Genomic DNA, 13571 nt, shown 5'->3' with positions numbered 1-13571 from the left:
AGGTTGTGATAAAAAAAGAAACTAAAGGGTTTTCAGGAACACGTTTAAAGGACACATGGGCAAAACCAAAGCCGGGTAGGATCAAGGGTGGGAAGTGGGGGTGGCTGGGGTGGGGGTGCGCGGTGAGGGGAAGTAAAGGCAACTGTACTTGAACAACAATTTAAAAATGTGGAAAAAAAAGAAACTGCAGCTGGGAAAAAATAATTTAGGCTGAGTAGCAAGCAAATGCGGTCCATTTCAAACTAGAGAAGATAAATTTATAGCTTCCAAAAAATGGCATGTTGGTAATTTAAATGTTCTTCTAAATATACTTAAATTTTTTCAAAGTAAAATACTACATTTTTACATGTAAGAAAAAGATACAGAGAAAAAATTGAACTTGTCACACTTAAAAGGTCTCTCACATAAGATTTGCCACATTACCACAGAACACCATATATTACTTATTTCACTTTAATTTAAATTGGTTTCTTGAGGAAGGAAGCATTTGGCCTCAAGTTACCCCAATTAATTGTACACTTGACTTTTACTCTTTTCTTATATTCTTGACATACCAATTATTCAGAGATACCTTTTTATTTCACAGGATGTAGGTATGGCAGTTAACAATTTTTGAGTGTGTTAATGTTTTTCTCTTTCTTTCATTTCAGTCTGTTCCCAGTACTCTAGAGGAGTATTTGCCATTTTTGGACTCTATGATAAGAGGTCAGTACATACCTTGACCTCATTCTGCAGCGCCTTACACATCTCCCTCATCACTCCAAGTTTCCCTACGGAGGGGGAGAGCCAGTTCGTGCTGCAGCTAAGGCCCTCCTTGAGAGGAGCGCTCTTGAGTCTGCTGGATCACTATGAATGGAACTGTTTTGTCTTCCTGTATGACACAGACAGGGGTAAGTCGCAATTCCACCTCTACATAAGTAAAACTCTAATTTCAACCTGAAGTGGCCTTGTATACTTGTGATTTAGCAAAATATTTTAATTCTTAACATGACTAAAAAAGAGAAAATAGTCAGTGTGTACTGTCAATACTTTTATTTTGACTTTGGGGGAAATTTTCTATTAAACAAGCTTTAAATTCACAAGGTTACTTGTGAACAAACTATGCTTGGTTACATAGTTGAAATTAAGAGAAATAATTCTTTAGAAAATTCTGTAGCGATATTTCAGATACCATAAAATAAATAAGTCTTTTACTTCAAATGCAAATGATTTAATGTTTTGGAACATCTAAAAATAAATTATATCGAGCCATGGCTTTGCGTTTGAAACATAAGACTTTAAATGAGTAATTGAAGGATACTAACAATGACAATGGATTTCATAATAAGCTTCTGTTTGATGGCAACCTTTCACTTTGTCTTTAGCTATAGGCTCTAACAGTTAATAAATGATATTATAAGACCCATGTGTTGGAGAAACAAGGTTGATAACTAACATTAAATTATTGATAATCCATATATTTTTCTACAAAGTACTTTGATTTTTAAGTTGGATATATAACTTAAGGAGTTCCTACTTTTTTCAATTCTGTTTTTTTTTAGTGACTAGAATAATGACAACATGTTATATTTCAAAGTAAACATCAGGGAATCACCTGTGCAGTTTTGTCTTTGGTCCTTTTTTCCTTAAAGTGTAAGATGTATGAGAAGACAGGAAGCTAGAATAAAAATTGGAACAGGCAACATTTTAAGGACATCCTTGAATAAAATTCTGTCTTTGAAATGAGTAAAACAATAAACAAGCAAGACAAATCTTTTGAAGATATAATTACCTTCAAAAGTCCAAAGCATAATTTTCCATACTCAGATATGAAAATTCATTAAAGGAATTTATCTAATTAAAATTCACATTTTAATCAGGTGGGAACAGTATGCCATATAAGATGTCTCATCAACTGTGCTCTTAGCACATTACTCATATTGGATACATGGTAAATTTGATTTTCAGAGACAAGCTCAGAAAATTTATATTATGAATATATTTTATATGTGAGCAGAGCATACTCTAATTCACACTTGGAAGTATAGGAACCTGCTTACATTTTACAACATTATTTTCCAATAACTAACAATCCAAAGCATCCTAGAGAATGTTTTACAGTTTACAGATACATTACTCTGTTTATTTCTAACTTTTGGAAAAATCCTTAAGAAGAAGACACTAAAATTTGAAAACACAAATTAAAACAGTGAGATATGGCCAGATGTCTATTAGAATGGCCATAGATCAGATTGTTGACAACACCAAATGATGATAAGAATGTGGAGTAACAGGAACTCTCATTTATTGTTGGTGGGAATGCAAAGAGGTACAGCCAACTTTGCATGTTCTTATAAAACTGAATATATGACTAAACATATGATCCAGCAGTCACTCTCCTTGGTATTTACCCAAAGACGCTGAAAACGTATATCAACGCAAAAACCTGCACACAAAGTGTATGAACACTATGACACAGCTTTATTCATAATTGCCAAACCTTGGAAACAACCAAGATGCCTTTCAATAAGTGAATGGATAATTAAACTGTGGTATATTCAGACAGTGGATTACTATTCAAAGCTAAATAATAAGGACTATCAATCCATGAAAAGATATAAAGGAACCTTAAACACAAATTATTAAGTGAAAGAAGCATGTTTTAAAATGCTTCATACTATGTGATTCCAACTACATGACATTCTTGAAAAGGCAAAACTATGAAGACAGTGGAAGAATCAGTGACTTTCAGGGGTAAAGAGGAAGGAGGGGTGAATACGTGGAGAATAAAGGATTTTTAGGGCAGTGAAACTGCTCTGCATAATACTATAATTATGAATAAAAGTCTTTATTATACATTTGTCCAAAACCACAGAACGTACAACACCATGAGGAAATCCTATGGTAACCTAGGGATTTTGTGTGACGATGATGTGTCAATGTAGGTTCATCAATTGTAAAATATGAGTATCAAATGCAAAACAATTACACTTCAGTAAATTAACTTAAAATGATTTTAAGAATTAAATCATGATGTCAAGAATTATGAACTGGGATGTAGATGAGATGTTTATTCCTGTGGTTCATTACAACACAGTTCAGTTTGCCACTTTAGGTAGAAGATCCTTATTTTGTAACATCTGTCTCATAGGTTTCATAGAAATACTAGTGGGACTGCCATCTCCCTCTTTTCCTCTGCCCCTGTGTAAACCAATCTCTGTCAAGGAGAGAGTGCAGGCATTTGTGCATCAGACTCCTCACTAAACAGGGATTAAACGTGATGTGTTGCTTTTGCACCGGTTTATACTTTTTAGGGTCCTCACTCCTGCATAGCAAGTGAGACGCTTAAACCCTGAGCCACTTCCGATTACCTCTCACCCTGGCTTCTCTCTAGTATAAACAGACATACTGCACATAGTATTTAAAGACTCTTTCTTTTGGTTAAATTCCCGCCTTTAAAGTTTTAAGCCCATCATGGTACAAGCACAATTTCTTCTAATACGACATCTTGTAAACTTCAATCACTTACTGACTTGCTACACAAAGCATATTTTTCCCTTGTTATCACCCTAGAATTTAACTGTTTTGCTTCTAACTGACTAATGTAAGTCAATCTAGAATTTCTTTGGTTTCTCCAATAACTGCTTCAGGATGACTAACAAGTCCTTTGTATTGCCTTCTGTTACACTAACCCAATCCAACTTTAAAATAAACACTTTTATTTCTAGGGGTAATTGCATGAATGAAAAATAACATGTTAGGAAAATGGCCATTTCTTGATACTCAGATGATTCACCCAGCCATCAGACCACCATGCTTTCTAATATTCTGGGGTTTAATGAGATATGTATAAAAGATAAAAATAATTTTTCTCTTTTTAAAATTCTTGTGCTCATTTTACAAGTTTAGAATAACAGGTTCAATTTATTCCCTCTTAGATACTATGCTGAATTACGTATCATTATCATTAACTGATGTATGAACCTCAATTATGAACATAAGATTAACTTCCATCATAAACACAATTGGCTGAGTAATCCATATTTTCACATCATGAAGAAAAAAGAATACACAACATTAAAAGTCAGAATATTTTTAATGTACTGTGTAATGAAATAAAATAATATAAAATATTTTGATACTTTAATTTTTTACTGTTACCATAAACTGCTTATCAACACATTTTTCTTATTACAAGTATCTGCCATAATTATGACCCTGAATTTCTCCACAAAATTTAGTGGAATATGGCCTTCTGATGTATCATGAATCCTTATTTTGGAATAAGTTATTTCATTGATCCACTTAATTATTTCTTAAATCTTAATCCCTGTAGTAATATAATGAACTCTTAAGATACAAGAGCTTTATTGTCATAACTTAAAATAGTGTTTTTATGTTGAATTACTGTCAATAAAAGGAATGACACTTTATTTCTTCTCACATAAGACCTGTGTTCTAGTCCTGGTCTGCTACAAAGAGCTGTGTGAGTCTGCCTATACTTTTGTCCACCAGGAAGGAAGGAAGGAAGGAAAGAAGGAAGGAAGGGAGGGAGGGAGGAAGGGAAACAGAGAGAAAGAAAGGAAGGAAAGGGAGATGGGAGGGAGGGAGAAAGTTGAACTTCACTGTCTTTAAGGCCCATTCAATCTTTATGGGTTTTTTAAAATTTTATATTCCAAATATTCTATTACTTCCCTGGAAATGATGGACGGAAAGATAGCAAGTAGCATAAGTGATACCTTTATCATTAGGTGACTCCCTGCTTCTGTTCATTTGACTGCTTTCAAAGAAGAAAAAAAACAATTTCATTTATTTAATTCAATTTATTTATTTAGCATTCAATAAAAATTTTACAGTTCACTTTGTATCAGGCACTTTGATAAGTATTATGAGTGCAATGATGGACAAGTCACTACTGAGCATAAATTAACTCACTTGCTATGACTTTATTAGGAAATAGTACACAACACTCTACTTGACAACCAGAAAGTTGCCTTTGATACATAGCTTGATGTTTTTAGTTTTAATTTGGAACACAACTGTTTTCCAAGTAGATCAATGTCTATGTGGAAATAGATCATTTAAATACAAATGATAAAATTTTTGACTTGATAAATATGAAGTACTGGATGTGTGAAATGTGGTTCATGCACCTTTTAAACTATGTTTCATTTTACTTGATTAATTTAAGTAGCCACATTTGCCCAATGGCCACTGTATTTGGACAACACAGCATATCTAACCACTGAACTCATATGAAATAATATATTTCACTTTTCATGAACTTTCCAAATCTCATCTTAACTCATATTTACTAATAAGTAAGAAAATAAATTAGAGAGCACCCTGTGCATAATCTTTTTATAGTCATTTTCACATTGCATTTGTATACATTGGCATATCTTTTCTTCCCCCAGAAACAAGTTCTTCAGTAATTATTATATCTTCTCACATTTATACCTTTTGTGTCTAGCATATTGACCCCTGACAGGCATATTATATAAATATGGAATGAACTGATGAACTAATCAAGTGAAGAGCTTGACCATAGGTATCAATTTTAGTTCTCTAGTAACCAATCATATAATTCATTTGGAATAGGTATTTTTAAAGAAAAATATTTTTTACCTGTGTCTGTTGCCCAGAATTTTGAATACTCATATGTTTATGGCTGTACCTAACACCACAGGTAACAAGGTGAGTTTATGATCCAGGAACAGATGAGAAGACAACAACCTAACATTTTTAGACTTCTAATGATCACTGTCATTTTTTTCAAAACTGTTAACGTGGCCAGCAATTTTGATCTCATGTCTAGAATAAGCTACGGACCTTGTTTTATTTCATCTTGCCTCTTTTTAATGTTTAATGCTATTTTACTCAGATTAGTGCTTTCCAGGCTTATACTGTTATTTCATGGGTTGCTAAATACCTTATATCCAATATCTTAATAAGTATAATATGATACTAATTGTTCTTAGGAAAGATATATTTGGCAAAGCATAGAGAAAAAAATGCGGCATATTTTGGCTTGTTTCTTTTGATCTATTTTTTTTCTATTTAGCATTTTTTGTTAACAAAAATATATTGTACACATCTCATAACATATTTTGAGAAACCTAGGAAATGATGTTGCAGAAGGCATAATACGTACATTCTCCTACTCCATGCCGAAGTCAGTGGGAGAAGTGATGAAGGGATGGAAGGAGGAGTGCATTGGGGGTGAGAGGGAGGGATCTTGCTATTTTATTCCTACTTACTGAGCCTTACTGCATATATGCCTTTTATTTTTAAACTGCCTTAAATCTTTTGCAAAAAAGACTTGAGATTTAAATAACAGACAAAAAGGAACAAATGAATGAGAAAAGGATGAAACACCTTTAAATGACATCTCCTTTTCTCCCAATAAATAAACTTGTATAAATCACTCCAGAGAATTCTATCTTTCTTTTCTTTCTATATTGTGCCATTCCATTGCTCTTTCCCACTTTCTCTTCCCTCAAAACCTAGAGTGGATCTCAGGTGCACTGGGAATCTTAATCTTCTCTTGTTCATTACCACTTATGGACTCCTAAGAGTTTCTTAAGTTCACATCCATGAATAACATAGGTGGATGACAGAGCAGATAACTCTAAGGAAAATATAACATGATGAATTCAATTCCCACCGAAGTAAAATTACTGATATATCTGCTTCTTCTTTGAAATCACTTTCAGATAGGAGTGGGATAAGGAGGATCAGAGGTACACCTGTCAACTGGACTTGGAGCACCTTAGAGAGGAGCACTCAGTGTCTAGAGGGCTGATTATAAGCATTTTTTATTTCCTTGCTCTCCCCACCTCCAGTTCCTAATTAGCACACATGCTAATACTCTGCCAACATATATCTACCATTGACTGTGCCACTACAATGCTTCTGAATGATTTTTTTATTAAAAACAAAATTAGATGGCAAGAGCAAAACAGAGTTAATTGACATACAAATTCTTCAGAGGTAAGAGTCTCACATTTTAACCTGTATTATCCAAGAGGGGATGAATAATTTTTCTTTAATTCTAGATAGTATTAAACCCTTATTTTCAACTTATTTCTTACCCCTGAAAGAACAAATGTTAAGTCTAAGACCCCTCACCAGAATGAACAGGAGTTCCCTTTTTGTAAACCTCCCATAATGACCCTGAGACATTATCTGTGTTTATAGTGAACCTATTAGGACTTAGACTATTTTATAGTTCATTCAAATATATTTGCCTACTGACTTTTATTACACTTATGGTCAAGCTGACAAGGCCAAATATTTACTTTTTGTCAGTTGCCCAGTGTGAGCATAATCCAGTTCACCGGGAGGACAACCTCACTTAACTAGATCTCTCAAGCATGTATGATCTCCAGCAAGCCTTCTTGCTGGAACTAAAACTGTGGAAGAGCAAAGAAAAATACAGGTATAAAAACAACAACAGATCTTTCTATGGAGATTCTTACTTGTAATTGAGGGAGTCATAGTAATCAGCTACAGGCAAGACAGCTCCCGCTCCCTTCACAGCCTCTTTGATATCAGTGCAATGCTTACTCTCTGCCACAGGCTCTTCCCACTGTGTGTTAGAGCTAAGGGGGTGATTAGATAGGACGAAGGAGCATCAGTGGGTGTGTTTATGAAGAGGCTTATATTTTGGATCCCTTTAAGTATGGTGAGAGGAAGCAAAGGGAAGTTCATGTCTGTTACTTCCCACATTCCCTCATTACAGAATGAAGGATATGAGGTCAATGATGGAAGCCATAGTCATATTCCAAAGGAGTGCTGAAATCAAGGAAGGGGAGTGAATCAGAACAGGACTGCCAATTGAGATTAGTAAAAAATGATGATGTGAAGCTAAAACAAGGGTAGTCAAAGAATACACCAGAACAAGGAATACTGGGCTGCCAGAGTGAACTGGAGATAAGTACAGAAGCCTGCAGTTGCTTTGGTGGTGCCATCAGCTTTCCAGATTTCATATGAAAGCTGGAACAGGCCAGAGTGTGATGGAAGGAAACACAGTATGCAATTCTCCATGAATACTTGTGTGGGGTTACTTTACTTGTCACATAGTAGGCACTAGACACACATTGTTCACTGACTAACTGTCTGGATGCTCTCCCCTCCCCATTTCTTTCTCACTGTCAATGTTTGGTCTCTAAATAAACAATAAGAGAAGATCTGGGTAAGACCTATGGAGGCCCTACCCACTAGAAAGGTGATTGTGTGGTCATACCCTGCCTCATGGAAATTCAAACAAACAAATTATAAAATAAGTGTATGGGAGTCCAGCAGAGTTCTGATTTCCCCCATGGTGATCATTTCAGCCCTTGATTTGAAAATACTAAATTTGTATAAAAAATATTTGCTATGATAGAGTCTAGGTCATGTGCTAAAACTGTCAATGGAATTATTCTGCCATGCTTGAGGACCAAGGGGCAGAGGGGGAGCATGTTTCTTGAGAATCATTACATGGATAGAATGTGGGTATAATGTTTAGTGATTTTTTTAATCCAGAACAGACAAATGGGAAGGTTCTCACTGGTTTCATTTTTCAGTGACCCAGAATTTTTTAAAGCAATGAGCTTTCAAGTGACTTACAATTTCCTGACAACGTCTTCATTAAAAAATAAAAAAGTGTTGCTTATCTGAAGATCTGGGGGAGAATCTCCTTTTAGAGCTCTGATGAACATATTGCCTAAAGATAACTTATATTGTCTCAATGAATTTCCCTACTACTATAAAAATGGAACAAATGAGTATGTAACGGCAACACACAATTAAGGTTGAAATCCTGGGTTGTGACAGGAGAAATTCCCCACATCACAGGAGAGTTCATTGCAGAGACCTACAGGGTCCTAGAACATACACAAACCCACTCACCTGGGAATCAGCACCAGAAGGGCCCAATTTGATTGTGAGTAGTGGGGGAAGTGACTAAAAGGCAGCTGAGAGCCCAGCAAGCAGCATTGTTCCCTTTCTGACCCCTCCATCACAGACAGTGTCACAGTGCAGCTACATGGGTTGCCCTGCCTTGGCAAATACCTAAGGCTCCATCCCTTACAATATAACAGGTATACCAAAACAAAGAAACATGACCCAGATGAAAAAACAGATCAAAACTCCAAAAATAGAACTAAGCCATGAAGAGATAGCCAACCTATCAGATGCAAAATTCAAAACACTGGTAATCAGGATGCTCACAGAAATGGCTGAATATGGTTGCAAAATAGAGGAAAAAGTGAAGGCTATGCAAAGTTAAATAAAGAAAAATATACAAGGAACTAACAGTAAAAGGGAAGGAAACCAGGACTCAAATCAACGATTGGAACAAAAGGAAGAAATAAACATTCAACCAGGACAGAATGAAGAAACAAGAACTGAAAAACATTAGAAGAGAGGCTTAGGAACCTCTGGGACAACTTTAAACATTCCAACATCCAAACCATAGGGGTGCCAGAAGGAGAAGAGGAAGAGCAAGAAATGGAAAAGTTATTTGAAAAAAATAATGAAGGGGAACTTCCCCAATCTGGCAAAGGAAGTAGACTTCTCAAGAAGTTCAGGAAGCTCAGAGAGTCCCAAAGAAGTTAGCCCCAAGGAAGCACATACTAAGGAACATCATAATTACATCACCCTAAATTAAGGATAAGAGGAGAATCTTAAAAGCAGCAAGAGAAAAGGAGACAGTTACCTACAAAGGAGTTTCCATAAGACTGTCAGCTGATTTCTCAAAAGAAATCTTACAGGCAAGAAGGGGCTGGAGAGAAGTATTCAAAGTCATGAAAGGCAAGTACCTACATTCAAGATTATTCTCTCCAGGAAAGCTATCATTTAGAATGAAAGTGCAGATACAGTGCTTCCCAAATACGGTTAAATTAAAGGAGTTCATCATCACCAAGCTTTTATTATATGAAATGTTAAGGGGATGTATCTAATAAAAATAAGATCAAAATTATGAAAAGTAAAGCCCTGGCTGGCGTAGCTCAGTGGATTGAGTGCGGGCTGGGAACCAAAGTGTCCCAGGTTCGATTCCCAGCCAGGGTACATTCCTGGGTTGCAGGCCATAACCCCCAGCAACCGCACATTGATGTTTCTCTCTCTCTCTCTCCCTCTCTCTCTCTCTCTCTCTCTCTCTCTCTCTCACTCTATCTCCCTCCCTTCCCTCTCTAAAAATAAATAAATAAAATATTTAAAAAATTATGAAAAGTAAATGACAACAAACTCACAATTATCAACAACTGAGCCTAAAACAAAAACAAAACAAACTAATTAAGCAACTAGAATAGGAACAGAATCACAGAAATGGGGATCACATGTAGAGTTATCAGCAGGGAGGTGGGGAGAGAACGGGGGAAAGGTACAGGGAATAAGGAGCATAAATGGTAGGTACCAAATAGCCAGGGAGAAATTAAGGATAGTATAGGAAATGGAGAACCTAAGAACTTATATGTATGACCCATGGACATGAACTAAGTTAGGGGAATGCTGGTGGGAAGGAAGGTGCAGGGTAGAGGGAAATAAAGGTAAGGGAAAAAATGGGACAACTGTAATAGCATAGTCAATAAAATATACTTTGAAAAAGGTTAAAACTGTTACAATGAAAAACTTATGTCAAAGGTAAAGTTTACTCAACTGATATGTTTTATAGTTTATTCTCTATGTTATATCATATATGACATGAGGGCTATGGAAAGAAAAGCATTGACTTATTTGATTCAAAGTAAAGGAGTTCTTAGATATAAATTCCTTAGAGTTGGAGCTACGACAGTCCTGCCATTCTTTTGATTGCCCAAATAGAAATATGTAATTCCCACATATTTTCAGCTCTGTAGCTCAGATGTTATCAGTGGAAGTCAGCTATACTGTTGAACAGCTAGCTATAAGTGATGGGATGCAAATTCCAGCTGTACCACTTATTACATGTTTGACTTTGAGTAATTTCCTGATCATTGCTAGATCTAAGTTGTCTAATCTAAAAAAATAATGTTAATAGTCAAATCTACCAGGTCATTATGGTTTAAATGTCAAGTGCTTACAAAGTTCCTGGTATACAGTAAACTATATATTATAGTCATTATCCTATATGTGTTATTGTTAACTATCATTATAATTACCATCATCCTATGTTTAAACTCCAAAAAATATTTATTATTTTAAAATTATTAATCATAAATCAAAGGTTTGGTTAATTTTTATATAATGAGAAACAACCTTTCATAACACACAGACATTTCTGGGTATAAATGCTAAGTTGATGAAGAAACAAACTTAAATTTGAGCTTTCTTATTCTTACTTTCCTTCATAGACCATTCTTCCTCTGACATCTCTTAAAATACTGGCATTCCACTTGGGCTCTATCCTCAGCCACTTTGTCTCTATAAATTTCTTAAGTGCAAACCTGTCTACATCCTATTCCTGATTAGATTGATTTCATGGCTTTTTATTACTTTTCATATAAAATCTATTCTTATATGATGCTCCACAATTCATCTCTTTTTTGTTGCATTTTTGGGGGTACAGGTTTCATCTCTTGGTTGCTTCTCCCATCTCATTATATAGCCCACTTCCTCTGAAACATCAAGCCCCAGTGAAAAATGACCTTTCTAAAGAGTTTGAGCACACTAGATTCTCTCACTTGCCAAGATAGCTCTGCAAATGCCTTTCTCTCAATATCAAACCTTTAGTGCACATCTCTTTTACCTGGAGTAACCTATATTCATCCTTCTGAGCAAATTTTCCTTCAAGAAGTCTTTTTCTACACAGTTACACTCCAGTGAGTTAAACCCCCTGCTGTGTGTTCCCATAACAGTCTGTACTTTCTCTATCAAACACAGTATTCCATTTGTTTCATTCTACGATTCTGTCATCAGACTCCTTTAGTTCTACAATAACAGGGACTATTGCTTAGAATTATGTGTCACTATGATGATAACTGAATGTTGATACTATTGATAAACACAGTACTTGCTACCATATAAAAGATTACATTCTGTTTTCCAAACTTTATTTTAATGCTTTTATCTTGTTTTGATAGATGCCAGATTAAGATCATAACAAGTAAGCATTCTTCCCCTGCAGGAGAAAAACTACATAAGTACCCATCATTATAGCAGCCTGTCACTTTAAATTGAAAAGTAGAGAAAATAATTTTGTAAGGCTTATTGCTTTCTGGGCCCTCTGCATTTTTGCCAACCTATACACTGCCAAAAAGAATTCTGTGTCATAGAGTAATTTACATGAGTGCACATTTCTCTCTCTCTCCCTCTCTCTCTCTCTCTCTCTCTCTCTCTCTCTCTCTCATTCACTTTCTTTCCCCCCACCCTTTATTAGGAATCGCTTAGCTTTTTCAATGTGAATTTTAGAAAAGGATATTTAAGAGGTATATTTCTATCAATTCTAACTTAGGGAATGTTTGAACTATGAATCACTTAAAAAGTTCTTCCATTTGTAAGAATCTTAAAATACCCCTGAACACAATCTTAAAAGGTCAATTCAGAAATAGACAATAAATAGAGTATAAAATTAAAACTTAACATTTTGTCACTGACAAATCCTGAAGGCATTATTTTTTCTGTCTTTTCATATTAAACTTAATGACATATGTTAATTCTTATGTACACTTTACCTGAATGTGTATTATTTGAAGTATTTTGGTTAGTTTATGAATTTTATATTATCTATAGTACATTATCTAAGTTTTTACTTAAGTATTTAAAAAATAAAAAGTATATAGAATCATAGCCTCCACATTCCTGCTAAGTCTAAAAATACCCTTCTAAAGTAGATTTGTATTAGAAAGAGTTTCTCCCCCACAAAAAAATTGGTGTACATAGGAGCTATAAATAGTGTATTAAGGAGAAAGCAGATTTTAAATGGCCAAAATAGCTATTTAGCTAAAACGACAAGTTTGAGAGTAAGTTTTGTTCTTCCATACGAAGTATATGTTGCCTTCATATTATTGTAGTCAGGAAAAAGCAGGTTGTTTTTAAAGAGAAAAACTTAAAGAAGAAGACTAAAAGAAAGGAAATTTTACTTTATTAAAACAGTCTTCTTTGTAGCATCTGGACTGGAAATCATTGTTTCTTGTTTAAAAACATGGGGCAAATTTTGGTTTATACTTACTATATCCAAGAGACCTGTTACAGACAAGCAGTTTTACCCAATGGGCCAGATGTTACTAAGCCCAGAGTTCAGCTCCACGCAGTATGTAACCAGTGGTGCCTTCTATGACTATAAAGAATCTAGGACCCTAGCTGGTGTAGCTCAGTGGATTGAGTGTGGGCTGCGAACCAAAGTGTCGCAGGTTCAATTCCCAGTCAGGGTGCATGCCTGAGTTGCAGACCATGACCCCCAGCAACCGCACATTGATGTTTCTCTCTCTCTCTCTTTCTCCCTCCCTTCCCTCTCTAAAAATAAATAAATAAAATCTTTAAAAAATCTAAAATATTCCCTGTGAAGGAGAGGACCGTGAAAGAAGTACAACCTTGAAAAGTGGATTCAAAGAACATCCTTTGTTAGCAAAGAATATTATGCAGCTAAACTCAGTACAGATTAACATGGGGTGCAAAGTGGAACAGAT

General features: G+C 35.2%; 1 protein-coding gene across 7 annotated transcripts in view; it reads left to right on the top strand.

Annotated features, from left to right (window-relative positions):
• Positions 1-13571, top strand: part of GRIA4 (glutamate ionotropic receptor AMPA type subunit 4) — a 381468-nt gene that overhangs the window by 132161 nt on the left and 235736 nt on the right. For all 7 annotated transcript variants that reach the window (XM_028516861.2, XM_028516860.2, XM_028516859.2 and 4 more), the window contains exon 4: positions 651-890. In XM_028516861.2, coding sequence (XP_028372662.1) covers positions 651-890 — 240 coding nt within the window. The remainder of the gene's footprint in view (positions 1-650; positions 891-13571) is intronic.

This window comes from Phyllostomus discolor, chromosome 6 (genome assembly GCF_004126475.2).
Source record: "Phyllostomus discolor isolate MPI-MPIP mPhyDis1 chromosome 6, mPhyDis1.pri.v3, whole genome shotgun sequence".
Lineage (NCBI taxonomy): Eukaryota > Metazoa > Chordata > Mammalia > Chiroptera > Phyllostomidae > Phyllostomus > Phyllostomus discolor.
This window is presented reverse-complemented; position numbering and strand designations above follow the sequence as displayed.